The sequence below is a fragment of the Oryctolagus cuniculus genome, chromosome 16, assembly GCF_964237555.1.
Source record: "Oryctolagus cuniculus chromosome 16, mOryCun1.1, whole genome shotgun sequence".
Taxonomy (NCBI): domain Eukaryota; kingdom Metazoa; phylum Chordata; class Mammalia; order Lagomorpha; family Leporidae; genus Oryctolagus; species Oryctolagus cuniculus.
The window spans coordinates 67,616,298-67,636,529 of record NC_091447.1 but is presented as its reverse complement, the minus strand read 5'-3'; the positions used below and the strand labels follow the sequence as shown (position 1 = coordinate 67,636,529).

Genomic DNA, 20,232 nt, shown 5'->3' with positions numbered 1-20,232 from the left:
ATCTAAAGTTATTCCCACATGCCTTATTAGTTTCCTAGTATCATCATAACAAAATACCAGACTGAATGGCTTAAGCAAGAAAAATTTATTGTCTCAAAATTTTGAACGCTGAAAGCCCATTATCAAGGTGTGGTTAGGGCTGGTTTCCCTGGAGGCCATAACATGGGTATGCATGGAATCATCTTACCTTCTAATTCCATTTTCCATGAACTTTCTGAACTACCCTCATAGACGGATCTACTACAGGCCTCTGTCCTTGGTTTGCAGATGGTCATCTTCCAGTGACCTTACAGGTTTTTTTCCATGTGTCTATCAGAGACACAAATGGTGTTGACTTAGGGATTGACCCTAATCTCCTCACTTAAAGCTGATCACATTTTTAAATATCTTATTCCAAATGCAGTTATATTGTGAGGACCTAGACATTAAGGTTTCAAAAAATTAATGCTGGTGAAGAAGGCAGGGGAAGGTCTTTCAAATTATAAGATTTTCTCTCCAAAGGGAATTCACATACAAGGTATCTTCAAAAGTTCATGGGAAACACATATTACGAAAAAACTCTGCATAGATTTCCAAAATAATCTGCACCAAAATATACTTATCTTTTAATTTCATTTTTTCCATGAACTTCTGAAGTATCCTGATATGCACATTAATGTCTGATTCAAGATTTCCCACTTTCTCTACATTCATAGGACTTCTCTACAGTGAGATTTCTGACATGTAAGTATTGAGGATTTTGTGAAATCTTTTCACATTCTCTACTGATATATGATCATCTTCACAGTAAACTCTTACGTGCTCATTAAGCCCTGAGATTAGTGATGAAGATGGTTACACATTCCTTAACATTGATCAGATTTCTCCCCCACTGACTTATTTCATATCTTCCAAAGTGAATGAGGACACAACACCTTTAGGCTTTTCCTTATATTGACAGTTTCTCTTCTGCATGCCTTCTTTCGTGATTTTGAAAGGAACTTGGAGAACTGAATGCTTTACCGCACTCTTTACATTCATAAGGTTTCTCCCCAGTGTGAGTTCTTTCATGCAACTGAAATGAATTAGAATATCTAAAGGCTTTCCCACATTGTTTACATTCATAGGGTTTTTCCCCTGTGTGAATTCGCATGTGAAGGTTAACACACGTGGGAAACTTGAAGGCCTTCCCACATTCCAAACATGTGTATGGCTTTTTGGCACTGTGAGTCCGCATGTGATTATTCAGACTGGAGGAATGTGTGAATGCCTTCCCACATTCCTTGCACTCAAAGGGCTTCTCTCCAGTGTGAATTCTCAAATGTCCACTCAGATTTGAGGAAATTGCAAAGGCTTTCCCACACTTGACACATTCAAAGGGCTTTTCTCCAGTGTGAGTTCTCACATGTTCACTAAGGCGAGAGGACCTCGCAAAGGCTTTCCCACAATCCTTACACTCATATGGCTTCTCTCCACTGTGGATTCGTACATGCTTTGTCAAGTCTGAGTTCTGAATGAAGGCTTTCCCACAGTCCTTACATTTGTAGGGTTTTATTCCAGTGTGAATTCGAAAGTGATCATTCAGGCAAGAGGAATTTCTAAAGGATTTTCCACAGACTTCACATTCAAAAGGCTTCTCTGTGGTGTGAGTTTGTAGGTGTTCAGTAAGTTGAGATCTAGGGAAGCCTGTGCCACATTCTTTGCATTCACAGGGCTTATCTCCAGTGTGAGCTTTCAAATGTTGGCTCAAGCATGAGGACACAGTGAAAGCTTTGCCACATTCCTTACATTTGTAAGGTTTCTCTCCAGTATGAGATTTTCTATGCTGAGTCAGCTGACAAGACCTAGTGAAGGTTTGCCCACACTCCTCACACTCATAGGGGTTGCCTCCAGTGTGGCTTCCCAGGTGGATGTTAAGGTATGCAGAGTATCTGAAGCCTTTCCCACATTCCTTACACTGGAAGGGCTTTTCGGCATTGGGAGTTTGTAAACGCGCAGCAAGGGCTGTGGAGTGAATGAAATCTTTTCCACAGTGCTTCCATTCATAGAGGTTTTCTCCACTGTGAGTTCTGCTGTGTGCCTGAAGGTGTGACAGGCTCACAAAGGCTTTCCCACAGTCGTTGCACTCGAAGGGTTTGTCCTGAGTACATATTTTCTGGTATGTGAGATTTGGGGTTAGGCTGAGGGTTTCTCCACATGGATTCAAAACCTCTTGAGAAGAGGTTTTCCTGTGTAGAGGAAGGAAGTCTATTCCACACTGATCACATTCAGAAGTGTTCCCTGTACACTGCATTCTCATGTGTGTCTCAAGTCCAGAGTGTTCATTGCAGAATTTCCCACACTGCTTAGGGTCACAGAGTTCTCCTCCACTGTGGTTTCTTGTCTGTTGATAAAGGGAGGATTGATGATTAAAGCATAATCCAGACTCATTAATAGACTACATGCATCTGAATATAGAAACATTAATATGATGATCACCTCCATTCTGCCCTTCTAATCACATGCACACAGCTCCTACCTTGTTGATTTCTTTAAAGTAAAATGGTAAGGGGCTTCTAATGGAATGCTCTGCCAACTACTCTAATCTTAAAAATACTTCTCAAGGTTAGCATTGTGGTGCAGCAGGTTAAGCCACCACATGTGATGCCAGCAGTCCATATCCACTTCCAAGTCAGCTTCCTGCTAGTGTTCCTGTGAAGACAGCAGAAGATGGCCCAGGTACTTGGACCCCTGCCACCCACGTTGGAGACCCATACGGAGTTCCAGGCTCCTGGCTTTGGCCTGGCCCAGTCCTGGTTGTTGCAGCCATCTGGGGAGTGAACCAGCATATGGAAGGTATCTATCTCTATCTCGTGTGCTAGCTTGCTCATTCTCTATCCTTCTCTCAATCTATCAAATAAAAAAAAAAATCTTTTTAAAAATTCTATAGTTTCATTAAACTGTTTTAAGATTTACTATCAGAGCTAGCAATGTGGCACAGAGGCTAAGCTGCCAATTGTGATGCCAGCATCCTATATGCATTGCTGGTTCGAGTCCCAGCTGCTTCACTTCCAGTCCAGTTCACTGTAATGTACCTGGAAAAGTAGAAGATAGCCCAACTGCTTTGTCCCCTGCCACCAATGTGGGAAATCTGGACAAATTTTCAGGCTCTAGCTTTGGCCTAGCCCAGCCCCAGTCACTGTGGCTAACTAGGAATGAACCAGCAGATGGAAAATCTCTACTATCTAGTTATATTATGAAAATGCATACCTGTGGGAACTCTGAAGCAATAACTATCACTATAGGTTTGAGGCATCCCCAAATCCATCATATTCAAAGTACCTCTCCAGAGACACAGCTCTCCTGGGTCAATGCTACTTCTCTCAATTATCTCTCATTCCACTCATTTTATATAATGGAATTCAAAATCTTTCATAAAAATGGAAAATAAGAAATACTGCTAGGTAATCTTACCACTTGCATCCCACTGGGGGTGTGTCCCTTCAGTGTAGCCTCCTGGTGTGCCAACCCTCCAGCATTAAGCTGCACTTTCCATTCTGAAGTTGAAAAGAAATACAAGGGCTTAGAAACCAAAATGGAAGGCAGAAGGAGCTGAAAATCACAGGATGATTTTTAATTGTTTTCAAATTAAATATGGCCCAGAAAAGACAGCTTTGACAATATTGATTATGTTGACAATTTGGCAAAGTTAAGGATATGGATGTCAAAATTTTAGGTAGTTTATTACAGCTTGATTCTATGAAATCTAAAACTGAAGATGAATTCAACTATTGGCACAGAAGGAACGTAGAAAGTACAAGGCAAGCAGAACACATCAAAACAATGAACTTAAGCCTAACAGGTTATACTGTGAGATCAGAGGAAAGCCTGAGTAGATGGACAAAGGGAAGCTGAAGATATCCTAATACAAAGTTGTCAGAAGCAGAAAGGAGTCACTTGTGAAAAAATAAGGAAGATTCTCACACATGATTGCTTGGGAATAACTATCATAAAAGACTGCAAGAACCACATTACAAAGAAGCCACCATAACCTTACACAAAAAGTACTTCAGGGGTGGGGGCTGTGCTACATGGGGTTAAGCCACAGTTTGCGAACCCCACATCCCATATTGTAGTGTCTGGCTATATCCTAGATACTTCACACCTCACTTTCCTGCCAACATGCCTGGGAGGCAACAGATGACAGCTCAAGTATTTTGGTTCCTGCCACCCATATGGGACACCCAGATGGAGTTTCTTACTCCTGGCTCAGGTTGGTTCATCTGTGGCTGCTACAGGCATTTGGGGATAAAATCTCGTCATCTTCTCCTCCACAACACTGTATTTCCAATAAACAAATACTTTAAAGAACTTCTACAAGGACATATGCCTAGCAACTGTCTGTCACCTTAACTGATGTCACCCTGGTTATTAATTATTGTGGCCAAATACTAGTATTTCAAAATATCTGATGTAGTCCTCCTATTTTTGCCTTTACATTCTTCCCCTTGCCTCAATGTCTTTGAACACACATTTTACCATAATACATGTAGCTCACTGCAATGCCTTGCTAGTCCCAAAGGAATATCATCAGGGACATTAGAGAATATCTTAGAGAATATCCCTCTGATTGCTCTTTTTTTAAAAAGGTTTATTTTATTTGAAAGGCAGAGTGACAGAGAAAAGAGACAGAGACAAAGAGATCGTCCATTGGCTGGCTTATTCCCCAAATGGCTGTAACAGGCCAGGCTCAATTGTCTTCCCAAGTACATTAGCAGGAAGCTGACTGGAAATGGAGCAGCTAGGACTCAAACTGGTGCTCCAATAATCCGCTGCCCCACAACATTGGCCTATTTTTTTCCTTTTTCTTAATTTGGGGTAACATTAACTTTTTTTTCCTTTTTTTAAAGTTTCATTTTTTTCTAAAGATTTTTACTTATTTATTTGAGAAGTAGAGCTAGAGAAAGAGAGGGAAAGACAGAGAAAGGTCTTCCACCTATTAGTTCACTCCCCAAATGGCCACAACAGCCAGAGCAGAGCTAATCTGAAACCAGGAGCCAGGAACTTCTTCCAGGTCTCCCACACAGGTGCAAGGACCCAAGCACTTGGGCCATCTTCTACTGCTTTCCCAGGCCATAGCAGAGAGCCATATTAGAAGAGGAGCAGCTGGGACACAAACCAGTGCCCATATGGGAAGCCGGAGCCACAGGCAGGGCCTTAGCCCACTATAGCACAGCACCAGCCCCGGGAACATTAACTTCTGAGAAAACTTATCTCAATCATCTGAGATAGAAATACGTCTGATAAAATACAGGTGTTGTGGCACAGTAGGTTAAGTTGCCATCTGGGATGCCCATATCCCATACTGAAGTACCAGTTTGAGCTCAAGCTACTCTGCTTCCAATACAGCTTCCTTCTGAAGCTTCCCCAGGAGCAGCAGGTGCTGGCTCAAGTACTTCTGCCTCTGCCACTGAAGACCCAGAGGGTTACAAGTTCCTGACTCTGGCTTGGCCTCGTCCTGGCTGTTCCTGCAGTAAACAATACAAGAACTTTCTCTCTGTCACTCTGCGCTTCAAGTAAGTGAAAAATAAACATTGTACGTTTCCTCATTATACTTACAAACATACTGAACTTATTAATCAGGATCAGTCTTCAGAAGCACTGACCTTGGAGACCTCTTTGACCTCTTTGCACTGTCTTTGACTCTTCTTGTTCCAACCAAGAAATCAGCCTGGGTTTCATGAGCTGACATCCTGTGTGCAGGGAAAGGTACACTTACGGAAGAGGCTCATTCAAGATATGGCACACCTCCCAACGGCTCAAGAACTACAGTTCCAATGAAAGTGATGAAATTATTTCAAAAGGGCTAAAAGTGAAATTCTCATCTCTGTCTGTGCTCCTAAACAGCTGGTTATCTCCAAGCCCCCAAGACCCAAATTTAGGTTTACATTCACATTTTTCAAAGCACTAAAGCTTTTAATCGAGTAGAAAATAAAGAAAGTGAAATGAAGAGATCTTCATTCTCATAGGAGAAGTAACTGCATCTCTGACTCCTAAACATTACAGTGCATCATATCATCTGGAGAGCTCGTCAAATGCAGATGACAGGGCCCCAGTCACAGACATTCTGACCGAGTCTGTCAAAGATGGAGACAGTGAGAGTGATGCTCTTGACTTCAGACCACGTTCTGGGAAACGTCATGATGATTAAACGCTATTAGGGAAGGGCTACGTCTGTTATCTTGCACTGTTTCTGGAGGTGACACCACCAATTCTGCAACACAGTAAGAGGGAACTTCAAAAACTTTGTGGAGGGGATGACACTGTGGTGCAGCGGGTTAAGCTATGACTTGTGACACCAGCATCCCATATCAGGGCGCTGGTTCAAATCCAGGCTGATCTACTTCTGATCCAGGTACCTGCCAATGCACCTGGGAAAGCAGTGGAAGATGGTCCAAGTGAATGGGCCTCTGTCACCCCGATAGGAGACCCAGATGGAGTTCCAGGCTCCTGGCTTTGGCCTGGCCCAGCTCTGGCCATTCCAGCCACTTGCAGAGTAAACCAGCAAATGGAAGATTTCTTTTTTTTCTCTCCCTCTCACTCTGCCTTTTAAATAAATAACATAAATCTTTAAAAAAACATCTTCACAGCAAAAGTGGAATTAAAAGATAAGCTTAATTTGGGGCCGGCGCCGTGGCTCACTTGGTCAATCCTCCGCCTGTGGTGCCGGCATCCTATATGGGCGCCAGGTTCTAGTCCCGGTTGCTCCTCCTCCAGTCCAGCTCTCTGCTGTGGCCACGGAGGGCAGTGGAAGATGGCCCAGGTGCTTGGGTGCCTGCACCCGCATGGGAGACCAGGAAAAAGCACCTGGCTCCTGGCCTCGGATCGGCACAGCACCAGCCGTAGCAGCCATTTGGGGGGTGAACCAATGGAAGGAAGACCTTTCTCTCTGTCTCTCTCTCACTGTCTAACTCTGTCAAATAAAAAAAAAAGTTTATTTTGGTAAACAAAAATTTTGAAATCTGTGAATAATCTTTTCATAACATGCATTTTCCAGGAACTTTCTGCAGATACCTTATTTATAATATAATTTGTTCCTAACAGGCTACATGGAATGATGTTGATCTTACCTACAGTGGCCAGATTCTCATAATTTTCCAGCATCACATCTTTGTACAGATTTCTCTGAACTGGGTCCAGTAAAGTCCACTCTTCCTGGGTGAAGTCCACAGCCACATCATCAAAGGTCACTGACTCCTAAACCATCACACACATGCTGGTTTGAGCCAAGTAATATCTCCACCAGTGTTCACTGGAGAATGAGGAAGGGAGACTGTTGCCTCTACAGGGTACTGGGGCCTCCCATTGTCTATCCCAGGGTTTAAAAGTCCTGTGTATCCCTTTTTCTATCCACACCCACTCACTGGGCATCTCTCATCTTACTTCCTTCCATCACAGGACACTCGTGAGCACACCACAAATGCTTGATAAATGCTGATGAGTAAGTTCATGAAACAAAAGACAGTTTATTTGCCCTACCATCTGCCAGGGCACCCAGCAAAATAAGAAATATACAGTCGGGGGCTGGCACTGTGGCACAGCAAGTAAAGCCGCCACCTACAGTGCCAGCAATCCATATGGGCGCCGGTTCAGGTCCCGGCTGCTCCACTTCTGATCCAGCACTCTGTGGCCTGGAAAAACAGTAGAAGATGGACCAAGTCCCTGGGTCCCTGCACCCACATGGGAGACCTGGAAGAAGCTCCTGGCTCCTGACTTCAGATCAGCACAGCTGCGGCTGTTGTGGCCATCTTTGGAGTGAACTAGTGGATGGAAGACCTCTCTCTCTCTCTCTCTCTCTCTCTCTGCTTCTGCCTCTCCATAACTCTACCTTTCAAATTAATAAATAAATCTTTAAAAAAAAAACATAGAAACATACAGTCAGCACCATAAGGGAAGAGTAATTAGTAAACATGAAAACCTTGGATGATTTCAAGGTAATGCCCCAACAGTATGAGGGGTCCCATTCTCTAGGGAAATTCAACTGGGGATTCAGTCCCTGCATGAGGCGTTTTTGCTGTCAGAGCAGGTATTTGGCCTAGCAGTTGAGATATCTGTGTTTCACATCAGTGTCAGAGGTCTGCGTCCCAGCTCTAGTCTCTGGCTCCAGCTTCCTGCTAATACAGACCCTGGCAGGCATCAGTGATGACTCAGGTAATTGGGTTCCTACCACTCATTTGGGGACCTGGATTGCAATCCCAGCTCTGGGCTTCAGCTACAGCTATCTCAGGTATTTGGAGAGTGAACCAGTCTATGCGAGCTCTGTTGGTCTGTGTCTGCCTCTCACATATATAGACAATACTAATTATTTTAAAAGGAAGGAGCAGCTCTGGAAACAAATCTGCCTAGATGGAAATGTGTCTTCCTGCTGGATGCAAGTAGGTCATTTTGTAGAATGACAGTTTCTGCATACCTGGTAACAATCTGTGAAGCAGTCAGCCAACATCCGTTCTGCTGCTCTCTCTTGTTCAAGAAGGCTCACTGGGTCCCTGTAAAGAAGACCTCATGGAAAAGAAAGCAGGCATGAGAATCCAGAGCTGCCCATAAATTCTACATGCACATGCCTAGTAATCATTCCATCCATGTTTGAAATTCCCACAGAATCCTGCACACTCATGAAAACTCTCACACACACACACTGCCATATGCTGCCAGAGCCATTCTAGCTCACCTACAGCCGGGAAAGGGGTTTTGAGTCATGCTGCCCATCAAGAAAAAGATCAGTTTCATCATACAGGTAAGGAAATGTAACTATTTGCCTATGAGGATAAAACTCACAAAGATTAGGCAGCACCTCTTCCCAAAGCACAGATGCCAGGGGGGTGAATGAGACCATGGCCTTCCCTGGCCTGCTAAGTGAAAGGGCAGCGTGGCTGCGCAGGGTCACCCACTGGGCCCCTTACTGTACACAGAAAACCTAAAGCAGAGTCTCTGAAAGGGGGCATCAGCAGGACTTACCATGAGTCAAATCAACAGCCGCCATCCTGTGAGGGTGATGGTGCAACGTGCCCAGTCTCTTCCTTGATTACAAGATCTCCGGACAGCTTAGGAATCCACAAAGGAAGTGGCAACCTCCATTCCTCTTTGTTCAGGGTTAATGGAGACCTGTTTCTATCAATCAACAAGTATTACTTATCAATAATCTATGTAAAAGACACTGAAAACTGTACTCTCTGTAACAGTATTAGCAACGCCAACTGCTATTTACTGACAACCAGTGTATGTCAGGTTTAAGAGATAGTACATAAGCTCATTTAATTATAACAACCCTTCACAGTAGATTCCATTATTTCTATTTAACACTGAAAAAACAACTAGATTAAGAGAACACTCATAATTAGCCCAACATTATTCAGTTTAGGGAGTGGGAATGAGGTCTTGAATGCAGTGAAGTTTGTCTCTAACGCCTCACAGCTTGTTGTCACAGGTTGAAGAACCCTTCTCCAAAAGGTTTGCGCCTAGAAATGTTTCAGATTTTGGAGTTTTCTTGATTTTGGAATATTGGCACAGACTTTACCACTTCAGCACCCCTAATCTAAAACTCCAAAATTTGGAATGCTCAGAAATCTAAAACTTTTTTAAGCTTGATGTCAGTGCTCAAAAATTTTCAGATTTTCAGATTAGGAATACTTAACCTGTACCTCTCAACATGATCAAAGTTCAATCTAGGGGCTGGCACTGTGGCACAGAGGGTTAAGCCACTGCCTGCAGTCCTAGCCTCCCGTATGAGCGCCAGTTCAAGATACAGCTGCTTTACTTCCAAAGCAGCTTCCTGCTATTGTGCCCGGGCAAGCAGTAAAAGATGGCCTAAGTTTTCGAGTCCCTGCCACCCACTTGGGAGACACAGAAGAAGTTCCTGGCCTCTGGCTTCAGCCTGGCCCAGCCCTGGCCATTACAGCCATTTGGGGAGTGAACTACAAGATGGAAAATCCAGACTGAAACAGGGTCACAGAATTGGCACAGCAAGCAGTTGTGTGGTTATAGCCACAAGGACCAATAAAACCCCTCTGGAGTGCTCTGGGTTTACCACTTGGCCCGCCCCTGCGGTCGACACCACTGGGGAAGGATCGATGGCTGCCGAGTCCTTCCACACTGCTGGGCACTGCAGCCTGGTGTAACTGTCCAGTGTTACGAAACGCCCCTCCCTAACTCGGGAAACCCAAGCGCTCTCAGGGCCCGCCAACTGCCAGCCTGAACAGGGCAAGAAGGGCGACAGCCAAGCTGCTACCACTTCCCACGCTGGTCACAGGGACACAGATCACACTGTGAAGCCTTCACTAAGGGTCAAAGGCATAGATGAGGACGAGCCTGCATTCTGATGGTCCACGGAGCTGGGGAGAGTACCTACGGAGGTCACCAGAGTTCCCAGCCTTCACCGGGAGGATGACAGTCATCTTACTGACAGCAATGTGGCCAGAATCTACTGTCACTGTGTTGCTGCCTCCCCTTGCGTGTGCTGCCCTACGACACTACCCCATAAGAATCACAAATGGACGCCACTCAGAACCACCAGGAGCTTGTGAGGTGAACGTCCAAAGGTAAAGGAAAAAATACTTTAGGCACCTAGAGATCCAAGCCATTCCAAATACTTTACTTAAAAGAGAACAAAAGGGGAATAAAGGGGCTGATTACCTATTTCACAAACATTTAGAGGGGCCGGGTGCCAGTTCAGGTCCTGGCTGCTCCACTTCCAATCTAGCTCCCTACTAATGGCCTGGGAAAGCAGTGAAGGATAACCCAAGTCCTTGGATCCCTGCACCCACGTGGGAGACCTGGAAGAAGCTCCTGGCTCCTGGCTTTGGATCAGCACAGCTCCAGCCATTGCGGCCATTTGGGGAATGAACCAACGGATGGAATTTCAACGTCTCTCACACTCTGTCTCTGCCTCTCTGTAACTCTGCCTTTCAAATAAATTAATTTTTTAAAAAATGGCCACATATCGGACTCTCCTAGACAGGGTCCCACAGACCCAGGGCCTGTGACCCTCCAAATCTAGCTCCCACTGTGCTTTAGGGCATCCTAACAGCATCCCACAAGCATCACAGGACTACTAGGGCCTCAGCAAACATGGGCAGCCTGGTGTATTTCACCTTCAAGAGGTGGTAGCTCACCCCATCCTCAGTCCCTTGCCAGATGCCAGGGTGCCAGCAGATGTCTACCCCAAACCCCTTGGGGCTAACAGCAGGAACAGGAATAGGCGTTCACACCACAAGTAAGGGGTAGTATTTACCATCATACATGATAGAGCTCAGAGGAGAGCTGCGGCTCTCCATCCCTCAGCCAGAAAGAATGGCCACCACGGCCACACATGGCCAACCTTCAGGCACTCACATTAGCACTGGATGCCCTGCTCAATACACTGCCCCATCTCCATGACTATTCTAGACTTAATGGCCCATTACCTAAAAATTTTCTCTGTCAAGGTGAAAATAAAAACCTGGGGAATCTCTTGCCTGAACAATGCCCAAAATATAAAACAGAATCACACAGCTCCACAAAACAAAGCCTTCCTACAACATTCCGTATTCCCGTCAATTAGACATTATTAGTACAAGTTGAGTATCCTGTATCCAGAATACTTGGGACCATAAACGTTCCCATTTTCTCAATTTGGGGGTGGGTGTGGGGGAACCTTGGATTATTAGTATAGACTTTACTGGTTGACCACCCCTAACCTGAAATCTCAAACGCTTCCAAATCTGAATGTTTTTGAGTGTCATGTCAGTGCTCAAAAAGTTTGATTTCCAAAGAAAAACAAATAAAAAAAAGTTTCTGATTTCAGAGGCAGGCATCTGGCACAGGAAGATGCCACTTATGATGCCAACATCTCAAATGCGGTGTGCCTGGCAGGCTCTGCTCCTGACTCCAACTTCTTAATAATTACACCCTGGGAGGCAGCAGGTGATGGCTCAAGTCCTGGGGTCCCTGCCACTCATGTAGGAGTCAGGAATTCAGTTTTCAGCTCCTCACTTCAGCCTGTGGCTGTCACAGGCATTTAGGAAGTAAACCAACGGGTAGAAGTGTTGTCTGTCTGTGTCTGTCTCTCTCTCCCTTTCAAATTAAAAAAAAAAAAAAAAAAGATTCAGACCATTTTAGATTCTGGATTTCTGATTCGTGAATTCTCAACTTGTAGTAGCCAACACACTTATTTCACTTCTTAAAATATACAATGCCAAACCCTAGGAAAGGAACGATTTCCCTAACAGGTCCCACATAACTGGTTTTACTGAAAGACATAATGATGTCCTCAAACAACTATTTTTCAATTTCTAATCCAACAAATAAATCTCTATCATGACACAGGCCTTGAGCTATCTTTTGGTTTTGTTCCTAACTTTTCAATCTTGCCCTGCTCCCATAAGGCCCAATGCAGGGAGCATACTCCCCTGGAACTCACTAACCATAGATCTGTCCCACAGGCCAAGTTGCTCCTCACCTCAAATGGGATCAATATGAACCTAAACATCTAGCAACAGAACACCCAATGTACACACACAAAATCCCATCAGGTACAGGAACACATCACTCTATTAACTACCAGTCTTTCTACTACTCCTAGTGGTCCGAGTGCTTTGTTGGAGTACAACCTGGAGGGCCATATCACCTTCAGTGGATACTCACTCGGAAAAAAAAAATACCTCCAGAGCAGGTGTTTTGCATAGAGGTTAAGACACAAAACAGGGGGCCACCGCAGTGACATAGCGGGCATCCCATAGGGGCCCTGGATTGTCTCCTGGCTGCTTCTCTTCTGATCCAGCTCCCTGCTAATGCACCTGGGAAAGCAGAGGGAGGATGGCCCAAGTGCTTGGACCCCTGCACCCACTGAGAGACCGGGAAGAAGCTCCTGGCCCCTGGCTTTAGATTGGCCCAGCTCCAGCCTTTGCGGCCATTTGGGGAGTGAATCAGCAGATGGAAGATTTCTCCCCCTGTCTCTCCCTCTCTCAGTCTGTAACTCTGCTTCTCAAATAAGTAAATCTTTTAAAAACCAAAACCAAACAAACACTTTCTCCATTTCATACTCACTTTCCTAAGCAGTTAAGAAACAAAAATGCTTTTCCTACTCAATTTCCTTTTCAACATGGCTAAAAAATACAACTTATACTTTGTAAGAATACACCTGATCCTACTCTCAAAGAGAAAACAACACTGCAGTTTACTTCCAGACTCTCACCTATTTGTGATAATGCATTTATTTGCTTAATTACATGCCAGCCTGCTCCATTAGTTTATAAGCACCCTAAGAAAAGCCCTAAAGACTCTCTACTGATTTATCTCTCTCTTGCCCTCTCCCTGGTGCCCATCGGGCTTCCCCCACCCAACAATAAACATTTCCCTTAAAAAAAAAAAAAAAAAAAGAATAGCCCTAGAGTGAATTTTTTTGCTCTGTGCCTTAATCAACCATTCAGGTCTGCATCAGTTTACAGGAACTATAAGAAATGGAGAAAACATTTAAACACATCAAAAGAATGCAATTAGAAGTATTAAAATGTGTGACCTTCTGAACAAACATGAGAGTCTCCAGAAAGACAACAGGAAAAAGAAACAAGAGACTGAAAGACACAGGACAATGTATAAAACACGTTAGATCTAAAACAACCAAAATCACATCTTGGAAAACAATGTGGAGGATTTTGCCTTTTTTTTTTTTTTTTTTTTTTTTTTTTTTTTTTTTTTTTTTTTTTGACAGGCAGAGTGGACAGTGAGAGAGAGAGAGAGAGAGAAAGGTCTTCCTTTGCCGTTGGTTCACCCTCCAATGGCCGCCGCGGCCGGCGCACCGCGCTGATCCGATGGCAGGAGCCAGGAGCCAGGAGCCAGGTGCTTCTCCTGGTCTCCCATGGGGTGCAGGGCCCAAGCACTTGGGCCATCCTCCACTGCACTCCCTGGCCACAGCAGAGGGCTGGCCTGGAAGAGGGGCAACCAGGACAGAATCTGGCGCCCCGACTGGGACTAGAACCCGGTGTGCAGGCGCCGCTAGGCGGAGGATTAGCCTGGTGAGCCACGGCGCCGGCGGATTTTGCCTTTTAACACATAGCAGCTATTAATAATATTTAACTTTTTTCTTGGTTCAAATAACAGTATTGTGGTTTTAACAGGACAATGTCTTGATCTATAGCAGATGTACTGCCAAGCTTTTAAAGTTCAAGTGTCAGGCATCAAATTTCCTATTTTCTTTCAAACAGTTCACACAAAAAAATGCATTTCATTTTTCTGGGCCAGAGCCAAGGATACATGCAAATACAATAGTAGCGGTGCAACAAAACCTCATCGCTTCTTCCCGGGGCCCCTGTCCTGCAGCTCTGCGGGGAGACGCGGGCCTGGAGAGTGCAGGAAAATTCTTGTTTTATGTAGGACGCCGTGCGGTCTCCACACGTTTGCTTTCTGCTCACAGAAACGTGCAGGCGCCACAGGCGCCATAAGAAAAGAGGTGGCTTGGTCTTGCTAGCAGAACGGAACGCAGGCCGCGCAGAGACAAGCAATGATTCCCAGGGAAGTGGTGTTCGCACAAGCGCAAGGCAGCCGCCCCCGCCCAGCCCCGCACCTACTTTCCCGCCGGCACCGCCCGCTCCGACGACCGCAGCCAGCGCGACGGAAATGAGGCAAATCCCTTCCCTTCTGGGGGAAAAAAAATAAAAAAGTCACACAGAAAATAGAGGTTTCTGAAGGAGCAAGGGGCCGTGTTCCTCAGGGCACATCCCGACCTGGCTCCTGAGGGCGCCGCACGCGCGAGCGCCGCCGGCCCGAGCCGCCCCGCGGGCCCCGGCCGCATTGCTGCCTCCCCACTGCTCGGTCACCGGCTCCTCCCTCACCCAGGCTCGCCACGGCCAGGTTCAGACGGAAGACCACCAAGCAACAACTGAACTTGGCCGCGCACCGCCGGCTCCGGAAGAGACGGCGGCGGCCCGTGACGTCACTTCCGCTCGCGGCCTCCAGCCCGGAAGAGCGCGGCTGCGGGGCTCCCGCGGCTCCCTGGCCGGGCACCTGCGGGCGCGGAGGTTCTAGTTTCTTCCGACGTGAACCGGGCTGGGGAGCTGGGGGGCTGGGGAGGCCCGGGTGACCAGGACGGCCGTGAGCCCGCGGGCGGTGACCTTGCTGGACTAAGCGGACGCCCACCTTCCCGGAGCCCCTGCGGTCTGGGTGCTGGAGAACCTGCCAGTCTGTCAACCCAACCTCTACCCCGTCACTGCCTCTTCTTTGCTTTTATTTATCTGGATGCCGTGGCACACTCTTAGTACTTGATGACTTTTATTCTCAATGTACTACTGTTTGTAAATCTTCAGATTTTTTCTTCGAATACATAGTTTTTTAAAAAATATTTATTTGAAAGAGTTACACAGAGGAGAGGCAGAGAGAGAGGTCTTCCATCCGATGGTTCACCCTCCAATTGACTGCAACTGCTGGAGTTGTGCTGATCCGAAGCCAGGAGCCTGGAGCTTCCGCCCGGTCTCCCACGTAGGTGCAGGGCCCAAGGACTTGGGCCATCTTCTACTGCTTTCCCAGGCCACAGCAGAGAGCTGGATTGGAAGTGGAGCAGCCGGGTCTCGAACCGACTCCCAAGTGGGAAACCCGCGCTTCAGGCCAGGGCGTTAGCCCGCTGCGCCACAGCACTGGCCCCTATGGGTTTTTGTTTCTCAAATCTTACCATACCTTCCAGGGACTCCAGACTGTTAGGAAACTGGCACAGTTGTAGCCAGGTGGCCGCATGGCCCAGCTACCTGAGCCAGGCTCCACCCCCCCATCCTAATTGGATTCACTGCTCCTGCTTCCCTGCCCGCCCTCAGGCAAAGTTTTAAAAGGGCCTGTTCCTGCACAGGTGCTCTCTCGGTCCTTCTCTCCTGAGCTCTCTTGGCCTCTCTTGGCTTCTCTCATCTCTCTTCTCCCTCCTCTGTCTCTCTTACAGTCTCCTTCTCTCTTTTTCCTTCGCTGCCCCTTCACTCCGGTGTATAGGGTGTTCCCCAGTAAACCCTTTCCCTTATTCCGGTGTCCGGTGTGCTTTGCGACAGCTAACATTAATATATAACACAGATTATGTTGTAAATAATACTTTACACTTCAGCTCTCTTCACCTACAGAAGAATGAGGCTGAAGATTTCCAGTAATGATTTCTGCTGTGGTTTTTTTGGTCGGGGGGATCTTTGTGGAGTTAATGAAGTTATTAACACTATTTATCAAAATACTATGTCAAGATTTGTTCATGTACAATATCATATGGATTTTATGAATCTGTTGTTAACTATTTTGGTATTCGTCTTGCTGCACGAAATATTTTTTATGTAGCCAAATGAATTTTGTCAAAAATAATTTTTGAGTGTCTTGGCTAAAGTCTTCATAGACTATAGATTACAAACAGATTGCTTAATTTTTCTCTGCTGTATATCATTACTTTTAAAAACATTTAAATCTTTCACACTTCTGAAATGCATTTTCGCATGTGGCATTGGGTACTGGATTCAATTTTTTTTTTAATTTATTTGAGAGGCAGGCAGAGAGCTAGACAGAGAGAGTTCCGATCCACTACTTTACTCCTCAAAAGCCGGAAATAGCCGGGGCTGGGCCAGCCCAAAGGTGGAAACCAGGAATTCATTCCAGGTTTCCCATTTTGTTAGCAGGGACCCAACCAGTTGAACAATTTCCACTGCCTCCCAGGGTGTGCATTAGTGCAAAGCTGGAATCAGGAGCAGAGGCAGTACTTGAACACAGATACTGTGATATGGGATGTGGGCATTCCAAGTGGACTCTTATCCACTGGGTCAAGTGCCCACCCCCAGTTTTTTTCCTCCAGAAAGATTGCTAGTTATTGCAGTAATTACCATTTCTTTATTTATAGTATGTAACTTACCAGAATTTCATGTTTATTAAATGAGTTCCTATTTATAAACCTGTTTTCTCTATATATAATATTTATACCAGCACAAATATCAAAATCTTTCCACTCCAGTGGTTTCATATCAGCTGTTAATACATAGTATTAAAAATATGATGGTAGCTGTTTGTTGTATATTACTACATATAATAGATGTTAGGCTGGCGCCACGGCTCACTAGGCTAATCCTCTGCCTGTGGCGCCGGCACACCAGGTTCTAGTCCCAGTCGGGGCGCTGGATTCTGTCCCGGTTGCTCCTCTTCCAGTCCAGCTCTCAGCTATGGCCCAGGAGTGCAGTGGAGGATGGCCCAAGTCCTTGGGCACTGCACCCGCATGGGAGACCAGGGAAAGCACCTGGCTCCTGGCTTTGGATCAGCGTGGTGCGCCAGCCACAGCAGCCATTGGAGGGTGAACCAATAGAAAAAGGAAGACCTTTCTCTCTGTCTCTCTCTCTCTCACTGTCCACTCTGCCTGTCAAAAAAAAAAATGCTAAAAAAAATAGATGTTAAATGTTCATGCTCCCAATAATGTAGCAACTACCAAGATTTTTGCGTTTTTTTAACCAGCTTTGAGATATAACTCACATACTACACAATTCACCCATTAAAAACTATACAATTCCCCGGCACCGCGGTTCAATAGGCTAATCCTCTGCCTAGCGGCACCGGCACCCCGGGTTCTAGTCCCAGTCAGGGTGCCAGATTCTGTCCCGGTTGCCCCTCTTCCAGGCCAGCTCTCTGCTGTGGCCAGGGAGTGCAGTGGAGGATGGCCCAAGTGCTTGGGCCCTGCACCCCATGGGAGACCAGGATAAGTACCTGGCTCCTGGCTTCAGATCAGCCCGGTGCGCCGGCCGCAGTGCGCCAGCCGCGGCGGCCATTGGAGAGTGAACCAATGGCAAAGGAAGACCTTTTCCTCTGTCTCTCTCTCACACTGTTCACTCTGCCTGTCCAAAAAAAAAAATTAATAATTTACAATTCAATCTATTTTGGTACATTTCGCAATGTTGAGCAGCCATCATGATTTTTGAAGCTATTCATCACCCCAAAAGAACCTCTTGGGGGGCAGAGTAGTGATGTGGAGTGTGGAGCTGGTGCCTGCAGTGCCCACATCCCACTCGGGAGCCAGTTCAAGTCCTGGCTGCTCCACTTCCGATCCAAATTGGGAAGGAAGAAGTCAAAGTATCCCTCTTTGTAGACGACATGATTCTTTAATTAGGGGATCCAAAGAATTCTACTAAGAGACTATTGGAACTCATAGAAGAATTTGGCAAAGTAGCAGGATATAAAATCAATACACAAAAATCAACAGCCTTTGTATACACAGGCAATGCCATGGCTGAGAAAGAACTGCTAAGATCAATCCCATTCACAATAGCTACAAAAACAATCAAATACCTTGGAATAAACTTAACCAAGGATGTCAAAGATCTCTACAATGAGAATTACAAATCTTAAAGAAATAGAAGAGGATACCAAAAATGGAAAAATCCATGCTCATGGATTGGAAGAATCAATATCATCAAAATGTCCATTCTCCCAGAAGCAATTTATAGATTCAATGCAATACCAATCAAAATACGGGGCTGGCACCGTGGCTCACTTGGCTAATCCTCCACCTGCGGAGATGGCATCCCATTTGGGCACCGGGTTCTGGTCCCAGTTACTCCTCTTCCAGTCCAGCTCTCTGCTGTGGACCAGGAGAGCAGTGGAGGATGGCCCAAGTGCTTGAGCCCTGCACCTGCATGGGAGACCAGGATCACCTGGCTCCTGGCTTCAGATCAGCCCAGCGCCAGCCATGGCAGCCATTTAGGGGGTGAACCAACAGAAGGAAGGTCTTTCTTTCTGTCTTCTCTCTCATTTTCTAACTCTACCTTTCAAATAAAAATAAATAAATAAAAATTTTAAAAAAGAGGAAGTGGAAAAATTACTTTAAAAAAATACCAAAGACATTGTTCTCAGATCTGGAAAAAATGATGCTGAAATTCATATGGAGGCACAGGAGACCTTGAATAGCTAAAGCAATCTTGTACAACAAAAACAAAGCCGGAGGCATCACAGTACCAGATTTCAGAATATACTACAGGGAAGTTATAATCAAAACAGCATGGTACTGGTACAGAAACAGATGGATAGACCAGTGGAACAGAATAGAAACACCAGAAATCAATCCAAACATCTACAGCCAACTTTGATCAAGGAGCTAAAACAAATTCCTGGAGCAAGGACAGTCTACTCAATAAATGGTGCTGGGAAAACTGGATTTCCACATGCAGAAGCATGAAGCAAGACCCCTACCTTACACCTTACACAAAAATCCACTCAACATGGATTAAAGATTTAAATCTATGACCTGATACCATCAAATTATTAGAGAACATCGGAGAAACCCTGCAAGATATAGGCAAAGGAAAGACTTCTTGGAAAAGACCCCAGAGGCACAGGCAGTCAAAGCCAGAATTAACAATTGGGATTACATCCAATTGAGAAGTTTCTGTACTGCAAAAGAAACAGTCAGGATTCCCTCTTTTTCGATTGTTCTGAATAGTTTGAGAAGAAATGGGATTAGTTCTTCTTTAAATGTCTGGTAGAATTCAGCAGTGAATCCATCTGGTCCTGGGCTTTTCTTTGTTGGGAGGGCCTTTATTACTGTTTCAATTTCTGTTTCAGTTATGGGTCTATTTAGGTTTTCGATCTCTTCATGGTTCAATTTTGGTAGATTGCATGTGTCCAGGAATCTATCCATTTCTGATAGGTTTTCCTGTTTGCTGGCATACAGGTCCTTGTAGTAATTTCTGATGATTCTTTTTATTTCTGTGGTGTCTGTTGTTACGTTTCCTTTTACATCTCTGATTTTATTGATTTGGGTCTTTTCTCTTCTTTTTTTAGTTAGTTGGGCCAATGGGGTGTCAATTTTGTTTATTTTTTCAAAAAACCAGCTTCTCGCTTGGCTGATTTTTTGTAATGTTTTTTTGGATTCAATCCTCAATAAAATTCTGGCCAATAGAGTACAACAACACATCAGGAAAATCATCCACCCAGACCAAGTGGGATTCATCCCTGGTATGCAGGGATGGTTCAACATTCGCAAATCAATCAATGTGATTCACCACATTAACAGACTGCAGAAGAAAAACCATATGATTATCTCAATTGATGCAGAGAAAGCATTTGATAAAATTCAACACCCATTCATGATGAAAACTCTAAGCAAATTGGGTATAGAAGGAACATTCCTCAATATAATCAAAGCAATTTATAAAAAACCCACACGGCCGGCGCCGCGGCTCACTAGGCTAATCCTCCGCCTAGCGGCGCCGGCACACCGGGTTCTAGTCCCGGTCGGGGCGCCGGATTCTG

At 45.3% G+C, this 20,232-nt stretch overlaps 1 protein-coding gene across 20 annotated transcripts; it reads right to left on the bottom strand.

Moving 5' to 3' along the window:
- Positions 1-66: 66 nt before the first annotated feature.
- LOC127488499 (zinc finger protein 266) lies at positions 67-14,918 on the bottom strand. 20 transcript variants are annotated; one of them, XM_070059182.1, is made up of 8 exons: positions 14,823-14,917; positions 14,277-14,628; positions 8,974-9,126; positions 8,429-8,517; positions 7,089-7,215; positions 5,625-5,711; positions 3,433-3,515; positions 67-2,362 (listed from the first exon to the last, which is right to left on the bottom strand). In XM_070059182.1, exons 3-8 carry the CDS (start codon positions 8,996-8,998, stop codon positions 929-931), a joined length of 1,845 nt encoding a protein of 614 aa, XP_069915283.1. In that variant the 5' UTR covers positions 8,999-9,126; positions 14,277-14,628; positions 14,823-14,917; the 3' UTR covers positions 67-928. The 20 variants fall into 20 exon arrangements, with proteins under 20 accessions (XP_069915283.1, XP_069915289.1, XP_051694016.1 ...); XM_070059188.1 differs by having other exon boundaries at positions 7,089-7,270; positions 14,555-14,628; XM_051838056.2 differs by having other exon boundaries at positions 14,555-14,628.
- Between the last annotated feature and the right edge of the window lie 5,314 nt (positions 14,919-20,232).

Coding starts and splice junctions, on each gene's coding strand:
- LOC127488499 (XM_051838052.2), bottom strand. CDS start 8,998: ATGGCGGCTGTTGATTTGACTCATG. Junction 7,216..8,428: donor GCTTCACAGATTGTTACCAG/GTATGCAGAAAC, acceptor GTGATGGTTTAG/GAGTCAGTGACCTTTGATGA. Junction 5,712..7,088: donor TGAGAATCTGGCCACTGTAG/GTAAGATCAACA, acceptor CCCTGCACACAG/GATGTCAGCTCATGAAACCC.